Below are 23,178 nucleotides of genomic sequence, written 5' to 3' on the forward strand. Positions count from 1 at the left end.
CGGCTACTCTAATCTGATTGGTCATCTAATTACACTGACCAATACCAAATCTAATTTTAGAATCGATATGATAAATAAAAACAAAGCAACATCAAATATCCTAATTAAACATAGTTAGCTAAGTACAGGAAAAGGAAACCAACGTTGTGTATAAATAATAATTTAATAAATCAAATTTCAATAAAATGTTTTGAAATAAAAAACATGACATTGGGATTGAGAATGTACTAGACATGTATTCAACACTATCACAATGAAAAGAATAACTAAAAATAATCTTGCGGGATTTTAAGATTCAAGATTTTAGCATATGCACGTGTATTTATTTAAAAAAAATATGATAAATACTTCTTTACATATAACAAATTGTTCAATGCATTGGTATTTACACAGTTGAAACAGTTTGAATTATAAATCAATATTATCGTATCAAACCGTGTCCGAAGTCCGTATAGGAGAGGATCGTACATCAAGACAACCCTCCACCTCTTGCTACATGCCTGATTTATTCCTGTTAGGTCAGTTTCTAATGATGAATGAAGTTGTGACAGTTTTTAAAAATTGTACAAAAGTCAATGATTTTATGACAATTCACTTCCATATATAATGCTGTCAAAGTTTTGTATTATCCGGCAGTTTGTTGTCAATAACTAGTGAAAGGTGTAAATTATAATCTATACTTTGAATCCTACAAGTAGAGTATTCATTGTTTATGGTTTTACATCGTATTGACATTATTTCAGCCATTTTACGGCGGTTTATATATGATAATAAAAATGACTATAAAGAAAATCCATCACCGGTAATTATGTAAATTGAAAATTGAAGAAGGATATTAAAATGTTCCAGTTTTGTACAAATGATTTCATATTAATATTGTGATCGGGTTCTGTCCTCATTACTTAGTGCACTGATGTAATAACTTCAATTCCAGGGGTGGTGTTCCGCGCGATGTCTTTTGCACACGCCAATAAATGTTGCATCAACGGCGGATAGGATGGGTAGCGTGTAAAGGTCTCCGTGTGCGTGAAAATCGTGCTCTACTACTTGAACACCTGTCCAATGTTTTGATGATGAAAATATTAACTAATGGCTATTATGATATTGTATCTTAATTTCAATAGGACCATGACATAGAACACATATCCCAGTATATCACCACATTAGATCCCCCCCCCCCCCCCCCCCAAATATTACAGGAACTTAGCAACAGGAAAACTTGGCCCCACTTTATTTTGACAATGTAGTTTTTCCATAATTCTAACATACAAAGTTTGATTTATCCCCCCTCCCCTCCCCTTTTTGGTAGTAGTGAATGCTTGTGGGAATGAAATAAAATCTTGAAATCCACGTCCTGATGAATCAACCGTTTCACAAAACGTAAACATTTATGCTACCTACTTGAATGTACTGTTTGAAAAATATTTCATTAGTAATCGTGTGCATGTATACATAATTAACTTGTAACGAATGTAAAGATATATTGCAATTTCGAAGTACTACTAGTAGAAGTTATAAAATGAATTCATTTATAGAAGGGAGCAACCCCCCACCCCCTAAAAAAAAAAGAAGAACTAGAAGTTAGGAAAAACGTAAAGTTTAATCAATATTATATCTAATAAAAATATATTTGATATATGTCAACCCCTCCCCCATCCCACAAATTAGGATTTGAAGAACATGTTGGCTTTTTGTTTCAATTTTACAAGTATTATTTTTAGACAATGTGAAGTCAACTTCTCCGGCTCCCCGCTCCCCCTTGAAAAAACGATCGGACTACGTGTCTGTAATAAAATAGCTAATATACTAATATTCACGAAAGGGTAACACATTGGTTCGAATACTGGGGTAATTAGAAAATTATAATCATACAACTGCTGCAGATATAGGTCTAGGCCTATATATAGTCGTATCACATGACAAAATATATATGAACTGTAATGTTCAATGCTATTGCTATCCTTTAAATAAAAAGTAGATAAGAATGACATTGAATTAGCTCTACTTTAAATTTAAAAAAAAAAAAAAAAATATTCGTTAATATCTTCATATTTGGGTTCATTACCACAACACTCTACCGGCTGAGGTAACGTAGTATGTAAGTTGACAACATGATCTATCAACCCATTGTGACGTCAATTTTGATAAGTGACGTCTATATACCGAAATACATGTATAAATCGACCTTGTGCTCTGCCATGCATTTAGCTATATAGATTAGGCCTAATAGGAAATAGTAGCATTTTGTATTCAGCAAAATGTTTCATATAATGCAATTTTTATTGATTAAAAGTACATGCAATTGATATCAAAGTATTCATAACTAGGGTACATGTCGCTTAGTTACAAGGCACGGAAGTAAGATGGCATGATTAATATAATACACAACACAATTAAAGACATGTAAATATCTTACATTGCCCTGTTAAATTGATGTTAGGAATATTATCATTTGATGCGGTGCTAGGCGAGTATTTTCTTTTGTAAACAAAATATAGGTAAACCTATGTAATAACATATATAACAACATCCATAAACATGATGTATACTTGCTAAAATATGAATGTTAAAATAAGAAATAAATATGGTCCGCACAATATCACTATCGTAATTTTTTGTATGTGAAATGCTTACATATAAATGTTTTACGTGTGAAAATTTTAAAGTGGTGATATTATGCGGACCTATTCAAATATTTCCAAAAGTGGTTAAATTTTATGAAATTTTCCGTAAATTTGTGTTCTGTACGTATTTTGACTACGTCAATGTAGTAGAAATGTGAAACATTTTCAAAGTTTCGTTTTATTTTTGAGACAAGTGTATCTCCGTCAGTATTTTGCAATGTAGAAGTTTGATTCAAATCAACATGTATTTCATTTTTCAATAATTCAGGGGGCCAAATATGATACCAAACAAACTTAGTTCTTTACATTTCTAAATGATCTTTGATGTATATTTACAAATCATAAGTAAAATAAGTGTGAAGATCCCAGATCAGAAAAAAATAAGGTGGGTGTGGGGGGTGTTGCATGATCCATGCCCCAAGTGTCTGTGTATATATTAAACAATCCCTACTGTGACGACAACCCCCCCCCCCCCCCCCCCCCCTGTTTGACTTCTGGTGAAATATCGAGCCTGATATGTAAGATTAAAAATAAGTGATAAATTTTCTTCAGAAAAATTGTGATGCGCGGATGCGCCAAATACAACTAGCCAGCTGGTATTTAAGATGTCCCATGCCTAACCTTTAATCTGATACATAAAAAATCAGTGAAAAGATATTAGCAAGGGATCAGAAAAGGATACATTCCCCATTATACTCCACCTCCCTGAAGAACTCTGGCACAATGTCATGAGCTGGGTCTTTCATTAACATTTCATATGCCTTTGTTTCAGTATTGTCTTTACTATTCATCCTCCTCTTCCATATTGTGTTGGGACCAGCTGGGGCAAAAGCACCTAAATAAGATATAATCATCACTGAATAAAATCATGTTAAAAGAACATTTTTTAAGTCTGTATTAAAATTCAACAAAAAGGTAAAAAGGTTACAATAAAAATTGCTGCCTCGCAAAATACATGTACATGCACCCAGTCCTTTAAACTGAAAGCATATATGCAAGGCTGTGCATTGGGAAATTTTCAGTCCTCAACCACATAATTTTAGGGGAATTAATTTTGGTGTTACATGTATTTTTTCATCAATGGCAAAAATTCTTTACAGCTGCAACTGAACAGGTACAGAACTTACTGGAAAATATTTTACATTCACCAATGTTTCATCAGTACTAAACCTTTGCTGTTTCATTGGCTTATATTTCTTAAATATTAGCACAGTAATGTGGTGTGTGACCTTTCAACTTCACAGACAAAAAAATTGTGTCAAAAATATAAATATATGGGTAGAAACTCTTTTGCCAATTATACAAAGTACCCCTTGGTTTCATTATTTACCCCATGATATAAACAATCTATTATATAGATAATCCTTAACAAGAGGCCCACTTGAGTGCACAATTTTTTACTTTAGAAATCATTGTTACTAGCTTGCTTTTACAAAACTTTTTAAGTTTTATTGGTATAGCTACTACCATATATAATTGATAATTTACAATTCTTTTACAGGAGAGTAAGTTTTATTATATACCCATAAATGTATCCTTCTTTGATACTGTGGATTTCACAGCGTGTGATCCGGTTTTCCAGATCACCACCCTGTTGTTTTCTGATTCCGTATCAGTATATCCTCTGAAACTGATGCCGTCACAAAGACATCACAATGCAACAACGCAACGTTATTTGGAAAATATTGACCTCGTCACAAAACATAACTGCGTACACAAAACATAATTTCATGGTATGTCTGTGTTTTTGATAATTGGATTACATTTATTATCTTATAAATGTGGATTTAAAATGCATAAGGGGGTATATAATGAATTTATCATTACTACAGTCACTTGATCTGAAGAGTTGGATCACATCTCGTTGACAGGCGCAGATCATCGAAGCATCTCGTGTGATCTGATGATCCGCGCCTGTCAACTTGACGTGATCAGACTCTGGGGATCAAGTTACTGTAGTAATAATATATATTTATCACATCACAGCGAAATGCGATTTTCTATTTGAGTTCTAAAAGCCTGAATATTCGATCAGAAAACCCATTACGCTTAAAAGATGCACATAGTTTGTGTACTTGATGTACCGGAATAAAAAGGAAATTTACAAAATAAATTAATGCATTTGTCAACATATGATCAATACAATCCTAATTTTGGGACCAGAAATACTAATCAATTTCATAATTTTGGTAGCTTGAAGGCTATAAATTCTCATTATGCAAACAGTTTTTCTGCTGGATGTCCAGAAATACAGAAGTAGGTAGGATGCAAAAAAGTACTTGTCTGTTCGTTCTTTACGAGTTAAATGGGATACATTGTTCACAGTTCAGCAGGAGTTATTTGCCCCAGAATATAAAGGCGCACAACACGATGGGGATCCTCGAGTGATTGCGTCATTATAAAGAATATATAGAGAGTTTACTATTTCTGAATGTAATTAAGTGTCATTTAAGGAAGTCATTTTTAAAGTGTCTTGTGCATGTGAATTTTTGCAGTCCTCAGCATCTTTAGAGAAGAATAATAGGGATGAGCAATTCTTCATTATCATTTTTTATCAATATTTTCGATGACCAGAAAACCACAATGTGAATGAATATGCCAGAAATTACATATACAACCAACGCATGCAATCATTAACTTATAATCCTTTCACACTGCAGACAAAAATATGTACATCAGGTGTCAATGAACGTACGCAAGTTATTCAATCTTTTGAGAATTAATGTTTGTGTAAATCAACTTAAAGAGGTTCATGTAATGTCAATTTTTTGGGAGGTACAGTGTTCTAAACATGACCTTTTTGCACTTACAATTTAGTCAATTAAACTTGATTTGTCTGTTGGCGTCAACAGAACATAAGCAACACAAATCAATCATTACATAAAATAGTTACGCAATCATGTTTTCTAACACCACTGTTTAAGTGATCATTATACAGTAAAATATCTGTATCTCGAATATGGTTTATCTTGAATACCCCGCTTGAGTCGAAGTCGACCGCCGGTCCCAACCGTTTTCCCTATATAAATGATTAAAAAACTTCTGATATTTCGAACACGGTAATCTCGAATACTCCGCTTATGTTGAAGTTATAATTTTCAAGGTCCCATATCCTAAATTCACCTGGTTTATCTTGAAGTGCAGTCAATTTTCCACTCTACTTACTATACATGGCGTCGTTAAGTCACACATTCACACCCGCGGCTACATCACTTATAATTAATGACCCCTAATCCACGCTCGCCTTTTCCGAGTAGACCCAGCTAGGTCGCAATAAATGGTTCAACAGCTTGGGTGATTAGTGAAGCCTTCCAACATTACGGCTAAAGTTCACCGCCAATTATGAACTAACACACCCGATTCCAGGGATGATGTTTTGAATGACACATGCTTTATCATTAACATGTGGGTTAGATAAACGCACAAAATCGTCGAAGTACGCTCAAAAGTAATGCTCTTAATAACGATTACGCATTTAATAATACACGCTTCCTCATTAAAACTAGTACAGAGAAAACACGAAAATTTATTTAATAAACATTTAAAAGTTTTCTTTTTTTAAATCCCTCTTTTTTGTTTCTTACGTGATAGGCTCTTTCATTACAACGCAAAAACTACATCCCAGTCGAGCCTGGACATCAGTAAACTTAAAGTAAGCATACAGGCATGATCATCTTAATTTTGAAACACATTGTGAATTCAATTGGATGTTTATATATATTAAAAAAACCCCGAAATGTTTGTCTTTGAAATTCCTCAATATTAATTTATCTACTTGTATTAAACTATAAGAAACGGCAACTGAAATCCCATACTATGCATCAAATATCCTCCTTCAAATTTTTTTTATCCAAGATCGATTTTGGATATCTCGAACCCCCAGATATCTCGAAGTTTTTTTTAGGTCCCTCGGACTTCGAGATAGAGATATTTTACTGTATCTTTTTCTTTCCCATGGGATGAGTGGGTGTGGATTTTTTTCTCACCCAGAGAAGATCTTTAATGAAATATATCATTTTTAATATAAAGTTAACTTTTTCCCTATACCTAGGCCTCAGTCCAGGTTCCATGGATTTCAGAAGTATAGTAAATCAAAGACGACTCATTATCATACAAACAGTTTGAATGCTAGATGTCCAAAAGTAAAGACAATTTTTAAACAAATATAATCAACTAGCCACACCTGGAACTGGGACCTGAACCCAGAGCAAATGAATTTTACAATTTTCAAAGAGGGCTCATTGCTCATTATAATCATTCAAACAGTTTGAATGCTTGATGTCATTAGGAGTAAATAAGATTTTCTAAAACATACTGCATTTCAATATATGATCAAATATGCCCCATACTGTGGCCTGTACCCTGAACTCAGGGGTCAAAAATTCACATTGCTCATTATATTCATGCAAATAATTTACCTACCGGTACTTGATTTCCAGTATTACAGAAGATTTTCTAAAATATATTGCATTTTCAACATAATATGATCAACTAAGCCCCACCCTGGGACCTGAACCTTGAGCCCAGGGGAAATAGATTTCACAAGGATCATTATAATTATACAAACAGTTTGTCTGCTTGATGTCCAGCAATAAAGATCGATTTTGTATTGCATTTTCAATGCAAAATGTATATGGCCAATGTCACCCCATTCAAGCACCTGAACCCTGTGGTGATGACTTTCACACTTTTGGTAGAGAACTCAGTGCCCATAATAATCATGCAAACATTTTGCCGCCTTGATATCCAGAGAGTGTTCACTTCATAACGGGAGGTTATGAGTTCAAGCTTCACTTATGCCATGGCCACGTCAAACCTAAGACAAAAACATAGGTTGTGATTGCTCCTTCACCAAATGCTTGGCATTTAGAAGACTGAGAATCATGAGTCTTTTGGATATGACCTTAAAAACGGGGGTCCCGTGTCATGGTAGGAGTTAGCACATTTAATAACTCTCACTGCTATGGTCGCAAGCGCTAAGCATAGGTCTAAATTTGTGGTACTTCCACTACAATTGGTCACATCTCAATAACAGTGAGAAATTCTCGCCAGGACATAAAACAAAGAACCAACCAACAACCTTGAATCCAGAAGTAAAGAAGAATTTTTTCTAAGCAATAGTGCATTTTCAATATATGACCAACTCAGCCCCACCCTAGGGCATGGACCATAAAATCAGGGGTCATGAATTTCAGTTTTGGTATAGGGCTAAATGCTCAATATAATCATGCAAATATTTTGCCTCCTTAATGTCCAAGAAAGTTAAGAAGATTTTAAAAAATAATGCATTTCTAATTATGACCAACTTAGCTCCACCCTTGGGTTTGAACTCAAAACCCAGGGGTCATGAATTTCACAGTTTCCATAAAGGGCTCAATTCTCATTATAATCGTGCCAACAGTTTGCCTCCTTGATGTTCGTAAGTAAGAAGATTTTCTAAGATATAATGCAATTTCAAAGTAGTTCCACCCTCATGCGACATCACAAGATTTTGCAAAATCTATGATTTATTTAAAGTTATGCATGATAGGAACATAAATTTTGTTGAAGTCTTTTACAATAATTATTGTGAAAAATCAATATGTGCACCCAGGGGCATATTTATAATTGTGAAGAACTAATTTCAGTTTTAAACTTTTCAAGTTACTGTCCAGAAACCATATTTGTCTGAAGTTTTCAATCTATTTTTGGTCACTGTGACCTTGACCTTTGACCTTTTTTCTCCAAAATCAATAGAGGTCTTCCTTACCTGGTACCCAATAATATATCAGAGTTTCATTTGATTAGATTGTAAACAGTTCGAGTTATCATCCGGAAACCAATTGTTGACGCCCAACCGCCCGCATCACCAAACCAATAGCCGAGTTGCAACGAAGTTGAACTCGGCTAAAAGTCTTGTTAAACATGAAATATTTCAAAAGTCTAAGTTATATATGAATAAATAGAGGATCTTGAACGAGTGCTGGTTTACCTTGGCACCCAGGGAGGCAGAGATCCTGAAATTCACAATTTTTATTCCCCTTGACCCATTATATATGATATACCAAAATTGGCTGAAATTCAGATGCTTTATAAAAGATGCTGAAAATGTTCAAAAGTTATGACCAATGCACGACTAAAGACAAATATGACACACAACGGACGAAAACAGATAGCAATAGTTCACCTGGGTAACCCCGAGGTGACCTAAAAAATGCAAGATATTTATATTTAATAGTGTAGATTTAACTCAGTTGGTTTCCAGAAGACAAAAAGTTTCATAACCAATTCTGAGTATGTTTGTCTGAATAGGCTTCATGAAACTTATTTTACTGGTATTTAGTGACACAACTAAAAACTATAGATGGAAAAAAATAACTTTTTCTCACAAATAACTTATTGCATAAAAACGTAACTGAAATTAAACAGTAATGACTCAAAATACAGTAAAATATCTCTATCTCGAAATCCGAGGGACCTCGAAAAAACTTCGAGATATCCGGGGGTTCGAGATATCCAAAATCAATCTTGAATATTTTTTGAAGGATATTGCAAGTTGATATATTGATATGGTGGAATTTCAAAGACAAACATTTCATGCTTTTTAATATATATAAACATCCAATTGAATTCACAATGTGTTTCAAAATTAAGATGATCGTGCTTGCATGCTTACTTTAAGTTTACTGATGTGTAGGCTCGATTGGGATGTAGCTATTGCATTGTGAAATAACCTATCACGTAAGAAACAAAAAAGACGGATTTAAAAAAAACCCACTTTTAAATGTTAAAAAAATAAATTTTCGTGTTTTCACTGTCCTGGTTTCAATGATGAAGCGTGTATTATTAAATGCATTATGGCTAATATGAGCAATACCCTCAAGCGCACTTCGACAATTCTGTGCGTTTATCTAACCAACATGTTAAGGATATAGCGTGTGTCATTCAAAACACCATCCCTAGAATCGGGCGTGTTAGTTCATAATTCGCGGTGGACTTATACCGTAATGTTGAAAGGCTAATTCACTAATCACCCAAGCTGTTGAACCATTTATTGTGACCTGGGTCTACTCGGAAAAGGCGAGCGTGGATTAGCGGTCATTAATTATAATTTGTGTAGCCGCGGGTGTGAATTTGTGACCTAACGACGCCAGGTATGGTAAGCAGAGTGGAAAATTGACTGCACTTCGAGATAAACCAGGTGAATTTAGGGCATGGGACCTTGAAAATACTTTGACATAAGCAGGGTATTCGAGATTACCGTGTTCGAAATATCAAAAGTTTTCTAAATCATTTATATAGGGAAAACAGCCGGGACCGGCAGTCGACTTCGACTCATGCGGGGTATTCGAGATAAACCATATTCGAGATACAGATATTTTACTATAAATATAAAACAATTTCAAAACAAACTTCTTAAAAAAAACACCTAAAAAACATCCTTGTACAACCAGACCCTGTATCAAATTACCTTTTCCCAACTTGAAATCTGAAATGCCAAGTGTGTGACAGTATCGCATTGTGAAAATATCATTACCAGTGAACCCCCAGACATTTTAACTATAAGTCTGAGAAATTGAAACGTTCACTATGTTATATTCTATAAAGTGACATTGCTCATCTGCAATATAACTACATAAAGTACGAGATCTAGTTTGCAGTACAGTGTGTTTACTCTGATTTCTGAAGTTTACAGGCATGACTATAAAAGCTATCAGATTGTTCACAGTCATCACACATCACGAAAAACATGCTGACACTTTGCTTGACTTCTGTAAGGAATTTTACATGTACTAAGAAATTTTAATCTGCCAAGGTGATTTAATCTGTTTACATGTGTAATGAGGTTGATTATTTACATTTTCCCATCCATAGATCAAAATATAAAGGGAGGACTATCTAAACGCATGTAATGTACCTTTAAGAATGGGATAATATACAGTTATTGACTGGGTTCGAGGACAACAGCTGTTTTGTTTGACCCGAGAACGGGTCTGTTGCCCGAAGCCTACGTATTCGGGCAACAGATCCGTTCTCGGGTCAAACAAAACAGCTGTTGTCCGAGGACACAGTCTATAACTGTTTTGTTATACACTTTTAATTTTTAGGATGTTTTACTAGATGCATATGCCATGTGACATGGTTTGTTGACTTTGAACTTTTAACAATGCAGAGGAATTGTATACATTTATCAACACTTCCACTAGTTTAATAGAAAACCTACGTTGGTTTAACAGTAAAAATGTTACTTCTAAATCATATTAGCTTTATATAAGAAATCTTTTAAGGTGTATAACAAAGCAATTTCTTATACACTTTTATTTATTTCCCCCCCTATATTAAACTAATATGATTTAGAACCAACATTTTAACTGTTAAACCAACTCTCACACTCGTGGACTATTGACCGGTCAACAGTTTACGAACTGTTGACCGGGCAATAGTCTGTCCTATTTCTATTGGCTACGCAAGTCACGTGATTCTTGGTCTGCTGCTTTCTTTACGTAATGGCGAAGTTCACTGATTTAACTCATGATGAAATACAGAATTTATTAGATGAAAAACAGAGCAGAAACATGAAAAATATGATTATTAATATTAGGATATTGGGTATGTTTTCTTTTAAACTAAAGGACACAGTGACAAATGTACGCAACCACACTGTCCTGTTAAAAGTTCAAAGTCAACAAACCATGTGCATTTAGAGAAAATAAAACAACATAAAAAGAAAGAAATTTTATAACAAAACAGTTATAGACTGTGTCCTCGGTCCTACGGCTTCGGGCAACAGATCCGTCCTCGGGTGAAACAAAACAGCTGTTGTCCTCGAACCCAGTCAATAACATAGTATATTAGTACATTGTTCACATTTTGAACACAGTATTTTTTTCGATGCTAAACTACTTGGTATTTATGAAGTTAAGCCAATTCAACTTTTAAAATTGATAGATTATCATCCCCGCCTGCCCCTCAAAAATTGGCCCGCCTCGGTTTTTTTTGTTTTGTGAAACTTGCGATTTCCAGAAAATGTTCATGTCCAACTCCGGTACAGTGGAACCCCGTTATTACGTTTTCCATTTTGTCACGATAAAATAACGTAATACCGGGGGCAACGTAATAAACGTTCCCAGTTAAATCCGTTAAAAATATCATTTGGAAATTGTATATCGTCCGTTGGTACTCCGTGAAGCGATGTGTGAATATATCTTTACTGTTTCTTTGTTTAAAAGACTATGATACTTTGTTTTATTTACATCTTATCTTTAATGTCCGTAATTCTTCATGTTCTTATCCCTTTTCTTTATTTCGGTGTAGGATACATAGGGATGTTTTGATAAACATTGCTTTTTCTGCATTCGTGTGGATCGCCATTTTGTTCAACTTTAAAACAATGCGTTCATGTAAATTTCTCTCAATAACTCGTTCCGGTTCGTATTCAACATTCGTATTAAAAAATAACAAAACATCGTTTTTATTAAGTTCTCTAATTACACAATACACAACACAATAAAAAAAAATCCCACCCAAAAAACAACAAAACTATAGACACAAAACGCACACGATACCCAACACTTGCACACTTCTCACCAACGATAAACATGCACGGAGAACAATTTAAGCGCAATCCACATAAAAAAAATTATAATGATGCACGAAGATTTCATTTATAACGCTAAATGATGGCACTAAAATCACGTGCGCATCAAGGGATTTTAAAATATTCACTGAGGTAAATGCCGTGCACGAATCGGCCGATAGATTGGTGTATGTATGGACGAGATTTACGAACACCCAAGCTGCATGTCCAAACAACGAACAATTTTTTTAATTGAACACCTTTAGTCACCTATATCCAAGCAGTTACCCAAGCGGTTGTAACATTGCTACGATAAATCTTGTCTTTCTTGTTTGGTACCAAAGCTGTCCGTGAATAGAGTTTTAATAGCGAAGGTAATCACACTATGCTGAACACGCAGGTGGTTGAGAAATTATTTCTTTGATTATCAAAATATGAAAAATGAAGTAAATTTCATAGAGTACAATTTCTAAATAAACATTATTTAATTGTTTATCACTGGCTTCTATACAGGGTATTCACCTGTATTGATGTCACTAGATCTATCGAAGCGCGATCAGTCAAGCGTCTCTAATCCCCAAACAGACCAGGAAATTTACGTGGTGACTGCCTCAGGCAGTCAAGGTGTGAATGGCTTATTATTTTGAGAATCACTATTGAATAATTAGGGATTTATTACGTTTTTGTCGGAATTTTTACAACGTAATACCAAGTCCCGGCATTTTAGGACAACGTAATAACGATCGAGGTCTATTTTATATAGGTTTGTTAAGAAATGGTTTTGTGCTTTGAAATTCCAACGTAATATGCGGACTAACGTAATCAAGGGGGAACGTAATAATGGGGTTCCACTGTATTTACACTTCTTGTTTACATTTTCAGTATAGCAACGTGAAAAGCCACATGAAGAATAACATTGGTTTCTTGCATTCTTACAGGCGTAAATCTTGAAGAACTTTGGTATCTTTCTGTGTTTGAAATTAAGCTTAACCTGGAATTTGTCGTGAAATTAGCATAGATTGATATCCATCTGGCATTAAATGAAGCACTTCTGTTGACAAAAACTCGTTTGTCATTAATATTTTTCTCAGAAAATAAAAATTAAAATATAAAATCCTCCCACCGGCCCCATACTTTTTGGTGACCCTGGATGATAATCTACTACAATGTAATTAAGTTGAATTGGCCTTAGGGTTTTTGTTAAGGTCTTGATTTCAAGGGCCTGGGCCTTTCCAATTGTTCCATGGATAAGGGAAGTGGGGAGAAAACCAAAGCAGTGCATTAAGGAATAATTGGACTCCTTCTGACTTGTATTTTGATCAAAGCTTACTTCATTTGAATAAGCAAAGGCCAAACACATTAGGTAATGCTTAATAATTTTGAATCAAAAATTGTAATCTGTGGGCCTTTGATGATTTATGAACAATAAGGCAACTATGCTTTGATTTGTTTGGGAATTCTAAGGCATAAATTGGGAAAAACCCCTAACTTTTAGCATTGGGAATGGGACTTTATTCAGACCCTAAAAAAATCCCTGGAAGTCTAAGGTTATATTTTATCCTGCCTCTGATAAAAATCTTGGAATTTCATTGGCAGAAACCAATTAATACTCAATCTCGTAGAACTTTTTGGCATTTCCTTTTTATTCAAACATGTTTTCCTATTGATATCAACAACAATAATCCTTTTTAATTAAAAAAAAAACGTTTTCGAGAACCAAAATGCATATTTATTAATTTTTCCAAATCATCCTACTCCGAATGTTCGAGTTTTTTCTACTGACAATACAGACTAGCACATCATTCAAACCCAGTACTGGGAACATGTGAAAATGGATTAACAGCTAGTAAGTGTTGATATCCTTGTGAAAGATATATAAATGCATTAATGTTAAAGTTGTGGAAATAACGTGTTTGTTACGTAAATCCAACCATATTTGAGTCGAAACGTTGGTCGAAGCGTAAACCGTCACAGGTTTCGGCATTTACACGTTTTCCAGAATCAAAACATGAAGGTTTACGAAGAGAAGTGGATGAAGGCTACGCTTGTCCACTTCTCTAAACAGAATATATTGTACTGTATATTTTCACCCATGTCAATAAATGTCTTCACTCAAGTCATAACATGTAAAAAATTTTAGAAAAGTAAATTGAGTAAAATATTTCAATTACATATATGGCTTAAAAACTGGTTTCACACATATTGAACCAAATACAGTGATCCCCGACTATAATGCCACCCCCGCATATTGTCAAAAAAGTTCAAAGTCCCGTTTTCCTTGCTATGTAAAACCCAGTTATAACGCTATCCCCCGCATACTGCCATCCGCCAACCTATTTACAGGTACGATTTGGTCAATTATTGTTATAATCAACCCCGCTAATTATTGCCAATCAACGGCAGGAAAATTTCAGTGAGCAGGCTTAACCAATTATCCACCGTTAGTCCTCCAGGTATCAAAGTTTGGAGCAGATAATAAGTTATGTAAACGATAATCATCTGAGTTCAAATATGCAGTATTGTTTTTGAAATCTGAGTATGGCAGACACACCGAAATCTAATAGCACATTGATGTAGTAGATAAAATTTGTTTGATTTCATATGACAGCTGTACACCCCTCCCCCGATATAATGCCAATATTGCATAGGTACAAATGTTGGCGTTGTGACGGGGGATCACTGTAGTATATTTTGGCAAATTTACTTCTAGGTTCAAGAGGGGCATAACTCCCAGAAAAGATTGAATCAAAATTTCCTGCAAATAAGCACATCTACACAGAACGTCCTTCTTAATACAGAGTTTCATGAAATTCTGTTGAGCAATCTGTTTCAATGACTTACTCAATTTTGGCCAAACTTCTAAGTTCAAAAGGGGCATAACTTCCAGATAAAAAAGAATCATAATATTTCCTGCAAATATGCACATCTACAGTATGTCCTTATTAACTATATATATAGAGTATCCACAAATCCAGAAAATTACAAAATTAACATTTCACTAGTTTATTTGTAAACATATTTAAAACAAGATTCAAGTTTTATTTACATAATACAGAGTCATAAGGCTAAACAAGAGATGTTTGTAAAACATATATGCCCTTATGGTGCAAAATTGAAAAGGGTTAAATACACATGCATCATTTAATTGATAGTAGTATCACAAATTCAAAATATTGAGCAGACAATATCTTCCTAATGTCAAGAGTGGATTGACCATGTGACTTAAAATCAATAGGGGTCATCTACTCCTTATGCTGTACCAGTGTACCAATTCCGGTGTCAATCAAGTAAATAATTCTTAAAATATAGGAGACAATATATTACTACGTCCAGTTTAACCCTTGACCTTTGACCATGTGACCTCAAAATCAACAGGGGTCATCTTCTCCTGAAGATGTATCAGTGTACCAAGTTTGATGTCTGTCAAGCAAAGGGTTCTCAAGATATTGAGCGGACAGCAAGTCTATTCCTATGTCCAGTTTGACCCTTAACCTTTGACCATGTGACCTCAAAATCGATAGGGGTCCTCTTTTACTCATAACCAACCCACATATAAAATGTCATTACGATCAAGGGAATAGTTCTCAAGATATTGAGCGGACAACACGTGGTCTACTGACCCGCAGGCCCCTCTTCTTTGAAAGGGGGCATACATATTGCTTTTATCCTTGCATTAAGAAGGTCCAAATTTTAAATTGTCAACTTTAAATGAGTTACATTTTTAAAGTTGAGCATCAATAATGAAAAATATATTTAAAAACTCTAAGATGTGTTTGTGAAACACAAATGCCCCCGATAATGGCCAATTCCGAAGATGGCCAAGGTCACAAGGGCAAATATCTTGGTACCAGTAGAAAGATCTTGTCAAAAGAAATGAACATGTACAATATGAAAGCTCTAATATTTACCATTTAGAAGTTATGACCAATGTAAAAAAAAATTAAAAGTAGGTCAAATGTCAAGGTCAAAAGGTTCAATACCCACGGAAAGGTCTTGTCACAAGGAATACTCATGTGAAATATCAAAGCTCTATCACTTACTGTTCAAAAGTTATTAGCAAGGTTAAAGTTTTCAATAAGTAGGTCAAACTCAGGTCAAGGTCACGGGGTCAAAAATGTTGGTACCCATGGAAAGGTCTTGTCACAAGGAATACTCATGTGAAATATCAAAGCTCTATCACTTACTGTTCAAAAGTTATTAGCAAGGTTAAAGTTTTCAATTAGTAGGTCAAACTCAGGTCAAGGTCACGGGGTCAAAAATGTTGGTACCCATGGAAAGGTCTTGTCACAAGGAATACTCATGTGAAATATCAAAGCTCTATCACTTACTGTTCAAAAGTTATTAGCAAGGTTAAAGTTTCAGACAGAATGACAGACAGGACAAAAACAATATGCCCCCCGATCTTCGATCTCGGGGGTATAAAAGACAAAAAAACGTGAATCAATACTTTTAATTAAAAGAATGTCAGATTACTAAAATAAGGATAATTCTTGATCAGTTTGTGACTTACATTTTTATTTTTGAGGTAAAACCAAAAATGGCATTTTACATAACTAGCCCTTTGAAAGTTTTCAATTTCAAAATATTATCATACATATCCTCCACTTTCCATCCATATTAGTGTTTTCTGATGTGTGATTCCTCCTTAAAGAAGAAGAATTTTAAAGAAACAAAAGACCCATGGGCCTTCACAGTCATCCGAGTAACATGCAACAACTCTTCAATAGACAACTCAATCAAACATGGTGTTAATTATTTTTATAAAATGAAAATAAATTTTCCTAAGCTTTTCACATTCGTAGTAGAGGGATCCTTGCTCATCATGACCATACACACAATTTGTCTGCTCGATGTCCCCGAGTAAAGATTTTTGAAGATTGCATAATTTTTTTTAAATTTTGACTCCCACCCTATCACAAAGTTAATATGTTGTTAATACATTCGGATTCAGACCTCGTGATCCAGGAGCCATGAATTTCAGAAGTTTGGTAGAAGCATCTCTCTTCATTATCAACCATGCAGATTGGTAATGCAAAGAAGAATTATAAGGTGGTAATGTAAAGAAGAATTATAAGGAAATAACACGTTTTCACTATGCGAACTATTAAGCCCTGCCCTAGCATCTGAACCCTAATCCTGGGGCCAGAAAATTTCACAATTTTAGTAGAGGCTTCTCTCGATCTACATTATTATTATTGGGTAATTAGTTTGGTTGATTAATTTTCAGGAATTAAGAAGAGTGTTTCTAAAGAAAAATTGCTTATCAATACATGTATATAAAAGCCCAAAAGAATACTACAATTCAAATCTATACTGAAGATTTCATCGAAAATCAATAGAGAATTGGTGAAGAAAATTCTTGGCAACCAAAATACACACCTTAGTGATTTTCTAATTTGTTTTCCATTCCTAGGTAGAGATGGATATATAGCCATCAATGCGCAAATCTGCATGCACTGTTTTTCCAGGTTTTCAACGCCATCACATATTAATGATCATCTTTTACACAAAGCATCTATTGTTACAAGGTGGTTGATGAAGCAGACATATCGGCATCGAAAGGATATGTGCGTCTGAATGGCAAGTTTACATTTAGAATTAAGTCGTGGAGGTCATCCAGACTGAAAACTATTAATAGTCAACAGAATGTAAGAGATGACCATGAGTACAGTTTTCATAATACACCAGGTCTGCCTGCCCCGTCATCGGTTTCTTTATACACTGTGCCTGAAGTAGCTGTGAATTTAGACATGGAAGATGATGATCCTGGAGAAATCAAATGGCATGATGGAAGGAGAGTTATAGAACTGAAACATCTTGCTGATCAGATGCATTGTATACAATGTTGATCACTCCAACACTTGTCAAATATCCTTATCACAGTATTATTCACTGTAACATCACCACATATATACTCAGCTAGTAAAGAAATAGCTATGACATCACTGTCTACCACGCTATGTAGCACAGTGTAGTAAGCTATGACATCCCTAACAGCCACTTCTGTGATGTGGAATCACCTGCCTATTGGGGGTTACCATTATCTAGGGAATAAATGTTTTGCTCGTTTGTATTTTGGGGGTATGTAGATAATGGAAGCATAGTGTAATTTGTATGGTTGGTAAAGCCTTACACATACTACAGGTATTTATAATTCGTAAGATATAAGAAATATATAAATATTTATGCACAAATACCTTAAATTCCATACAAAGCAAGCCCCTTTGTGACATATAAACAAAATTTTCTATATGAGGGGACAAAACATTGGTGAATGTAAATATGTTCATGTCTATGGAAAATTAAAAATTAAACAGTGTACCATGAGATTGATTGATTGATGTTTTCCACCACACTCAACAATTTTTCAGTTATCTGGTGGCACCCAATTTTTATTGGTGGAAGAGAGAACCCAGATACAATGTACCTCCGACCTTCCGAAAGTAAATTGGGAAACTTTCTCACTAAACCGGCGCGAGCGGGATTCGAACCCGAGCCAACAGAGGTGAGAGGCCGTGTGATTTTGAGCACCATGCTCTAACCACTTGGCCACGGAGGCTCCTGTGTACCAGGAGATGTTCTGGTTTACGTTTGTCAACATTATGTGAAGGTGCACCGACCTTGCAAAGCAGATTTACAAGCACAATATTGTGACACTTACCTTGGTGACCTGCAAGCTGTATCCAAGCATTCTTCCTGTTTTTGACTAAAGCATCACTGGCTGGGGCAGAGAGATCCAATGCAGTCTGTAAATACATTCAAAACACACAAAATTTAATCAAGAGAAGACCTGGTCCCATTTATTGATTATTTAATAGCCAAACTGAATGCATTTAGTCTTCAATTATAATACTAATTACAAATCACTGCGACTCCACCCTCAAATATATAATGAGCAATACATCAAATTGGCCTCCTACCTAATATGCAAAACTCAAATGCAAAGAGAAATGTCATCAAATGAAAACAATTCACCTTGTAATTATTCAATCACATCTATTACAATTAAATATATATATATTAATAACAACCTTTCCAAATTTCCTGTCTTCATTATAAAACAGAAATTCTCAGTTACACAAAACATTCATTCATAGCATTACATGAAAAATATTCTAGCATGAAGCATCAACTGATTAAGTTCATGCTCTCATGTATTTTAAAAACAAAATGGTTATCGAAAGTGAAGTTTGCTACAAACTTCATAACAGAAAATAAGTGTAGGCTATATGCCTACTATATGCATACCTACTGTCCTCTCTACCCTTTAAATATTGACATTGAAGTCACTCCAACAGAGATTAAGAAAATACGGAATATCCTAGTCTTTGACAATCACACAAAACAAGTCTTCAAATATCAGAAAATGCAATAATTTGCTGCTTTGGATTTCATGAAAGTTTCTACATCAAAACTTACCCTTGGATGCAACATTGTTGCTAATGATAAATCTGATACAGGAAAATATCTAAGCAAGTGAATAATCATGATCCATGTGTCAATGTGGTGATGTCATCTGATAAAATGTGACGCATTAATTTTTATTTTTTTTAAAAAAATTTTAGGCCTTGAATGGCGGATCAAACCTCCCCCCCCCCCCCCCCCCCCCCCCCCCCCCCCCCCCCCCACTAAGAAATACATTTCAAAATGAACAGGGCAAAATTTACAAATATTTGGTATACCATTCTATTAATTCGAATATAATATCTTTGTTTTAATATATCATTCAAACATCATACAGAGAATGTATTGATTTTTCACTAACAGTGATTTGCATACAAGTAGATTCACTATGTCTTGTTTGACATGGACAAAACAATCTGTGTATTAAACCAATTAGTATCTTATTGCACACGTTGACTTTCAATTTTATAGAAGTCCCCAAAGCGCTACGATGTAAATTAAAAAGAAAGAAAAGTAGTTTTACGCTGGTTGTCAGAGGGGGGGGGGGGGGGGATCCCCATACCATATCATACAAAAATAAATTGCATAGTCTAATTTGTATTTGACCACTCAGAGACTAGAATACAATAAGAATTGAATTATTGATTGTTGTACTAGCTGCAGATTTGTAGGTCTCTTGGAAAATATTGGGACAGACCAATATTGGGTCTGTCCCAATATTTTCTCAGAGCTACAGATCTGCAGCTATAATTGTAGATGCTCCCTGAGGATCATTGATTGGTGAATAAAATAGGTATAGTGAAAAAGAGAAACTAAGATTTTATGCTTTTGTTTCTTTCAATTTCATCAAAAGCTTAGTATTAGATCAGATATCCCTTACAATTAGTAATGAAATGATTGTCGCTGACAATTGATCGTTGATCATTTTTGGCTCTTCGATTCCGATTATCGATTCTATTTTTTCATAATCGATTGTCACTCGTACACTAGTCAATATCTAATCCGAGATTTACCTGACTGTTAATTCCGCTTTTAAATTGAGACATGTGCAGGGGGGGAGTCAGAGTGGACTCCACATTGAAAAGTGGGAATTCAGTGACACCAGCTAGTGTGTATGCTGCACATATCCATAAAACTAAATAGAAATAACCCCAAAAATAATAAACATTTATTAACTACATGTCAATAATGATTATATCGATCATTGATCGATACAGTTCTTCCAATTAAGTCCGATTATCGATTATGAAATTTTCCCGATTTTTCAACACTAGTTACAATAAAGAATTTAGGTGTCACTTGGACAGTATTGTTCTGTGCTACTGCATTCATTTTCAAAATTTCAATTTCAATTGAGCAGATGGCTATATCATTAACAACAGCCTTAAACACCTCTATAAGTTACTAGTAATAAAGTGTGTAAAAAAAACAACCCAGAAGTGATCAACAGTGTTTACATGTTCTGCAAGCTATTTCAAGAGTTAAGGTATATTTCTCTCTCTTTCACATCCTCTCTCCCACAATAAAAAACATCAGATGATTACGTATTATGTACATAAATTTGATGATAGTTTTATTTGTTACCCAGGAAAGTGAACTGTAATATCCCTCATTTACCTGGTTCTAACTAAAACTTCCTCATTACCAGCTCAAGATAAAAGTTCCAAGTTATCTCTGACTAATCCTTATAGGCACCAAAAAAAAAAAAAAAAAAAAAAAAAAAAAAAAATCACATCAAGGTCTAACTTAACCAAACATTATGTCAATATATATATTCAGTGTTGATTGTAAAGTTTATTGAGTACATCACTCATATCTGTTTAACATGTTTACAGGTTCAAAAACACTCCTTTCTCATTTCTGAAATGCAATGACACATAGCTCCATCCTCATGTGACATCATAGGATTTTGCAAAATCTTTATTTAATTAAACTTTGTACTAACTGCAGAACTGTAGCTCTCTGAAAAAATGTTGTGACATCTCTGTTCCATCACAATATTTTTTCAGAGAGCTACAGTTTTGCAGCTAACTTTGCACATGATAAACATATTTTTTCTGGAGGAATTTTATTCACTGGATAAATTAAAATATTTGGTAACCTATTGATACTGAAAAAGTTTATATTTTCCATAACTAATAATAAAAAATGTTGTCAAGGGCAATAACTCCTATGCTGGCATTTTTATTATTGGAGACATAATTTATATTATGCAATTCTATAAAGTAGGTGTTTTTTTTTTTTAAACTGTTGACATTAAATATTTATCATTTAAACAAGTTTTTATGTGTTTTCATTATCCTTTTTAATAAAAATGTGCAATTTTCTGATGTTGACATATACATGTACTTCTTATTTATGTATGTCCCGACACATTTTCTTTGGTTATCAATTAAATCAAACTATATTAAGTGGAAATTCATACAGTTTTGTCACTTTGAATGTTAATATTGATAAAAGTGTACTTGTAAAATTGCAGTTGTGGCGGATCCAGAAAAATTTCAAAGGGGAGGAGGGATTTCGACCCAAGTTTGTAACACCCCCCCCCCCCCCCCCCCCCCCCCGTTTTGGGAAGGAGATTGTTGTTGTTGAAGATCCCAAAATAACAGGAAATAACATTGAAAAAGAAAATTAAAAAGGAGAAATTTTAATAATATTCAACCAAAAGTATATGTGTGCGGGGGTTTGGGGTTGTAACCCACCTCTAGACCTGCCACAGAATCGTGTTTTATCATAACTGAAGAACTGACATATATCATCTTCAAGAATGTTTTTATTTAATATTGAATGAAATGTTCTACACGTATTTTGACTTAGAACTGAATAAAACTTTAGATGTAAGTCATCCACTTCCGATGAAGGAGATGTGCAATAAGACTTAGCACTCTTGTCTCTCGAGCAGAATGTCATCATAAACGGTTTTCCTGTTTTAATGCCGGAAGAAGCATGTTATATAAATAATCATTTTAGTCTCGCATGAATGATTTACATACCTGACAATACCAAAGAACGTGTTAATAAGTGATGTAAAGGCCAGGAAAAGCCACGTACCATTACGTTTGTACTGGAGGCATTACTGTACCCTGTGTCCGTTTACCACATGAAAAGTCACGATTGTAGCGTAAATTCCATTTAACCCCTTGGCATCCTTTTGTCGTTAAAAAAAAAAACCTTCGGCATTCGTGAACAATCTGCTATGTTATTGTTATGCTATCATCTCCTGATAACATGTATCTACTATGCAAACAAAAAGTTTGTAAACATAATATCATACCAAACAAATATTTTTTTATGCATGTGTTTCTCCAAGCATATGATTTCACAAAGATATGCTATATGCTGTGTGATGTACATGTAACATGACCCGCTTCTATCAAATTACTTAGTCCCTGTAACAAAACACATCTAAGGCTTACTAAATAGGCTACCCATATAACATTAATTTCATAACTACTACAGGTCTCCGAGGTCTCTCTCTTTCTTTCTCTCTCTCTCTCTCTACCCCTCCCCCTTCTCAAGGACTGTTCAATCATTTTCTTCAATGTGATCTCCAAAATAAACAGAACAGGGCCATAATAGAACCATAACCCAAAA

At 34.5% G+C, this 23,178-nt stretch overlaps 1 protein-coding gene across 1 annotated transcript in view; it reads right to left on the reverse strand.

Annotated features, from left to right (window-relative positions):
- Positions 1–23,178, reverse strand: part of LOC125682586 (inositol-trisphosphate 3-kinase homolog) — a 138,359-nt gene that overhangs the window by 38,887 nt on the left and 76,294 nt on the right. Inside the window, 2 exon segments of the mRNA XM_048923236.2 lie at positions 3,307–3,459; positions 18,842–18,926. Of these exon segments, the coding sequence (XP_048779193.2) occupies positions 3,307–3,459; positions 18,842–18,926 (238 nt within the window).

The sequence above is a fragment of the Ostrea edulis genome, chromosome 2, assembly GCF_947568905.1.
Source record: "Ostrea edulis chromosome 2, xbOstEdul1.1, whole genome shotgun sequence".
Lineage (NCBI taxonomy): Eukaryota > Metazoa > Mollusca > Bivalvia > Ostreida > Ostreidae > Ostrea > Ostrea edulis.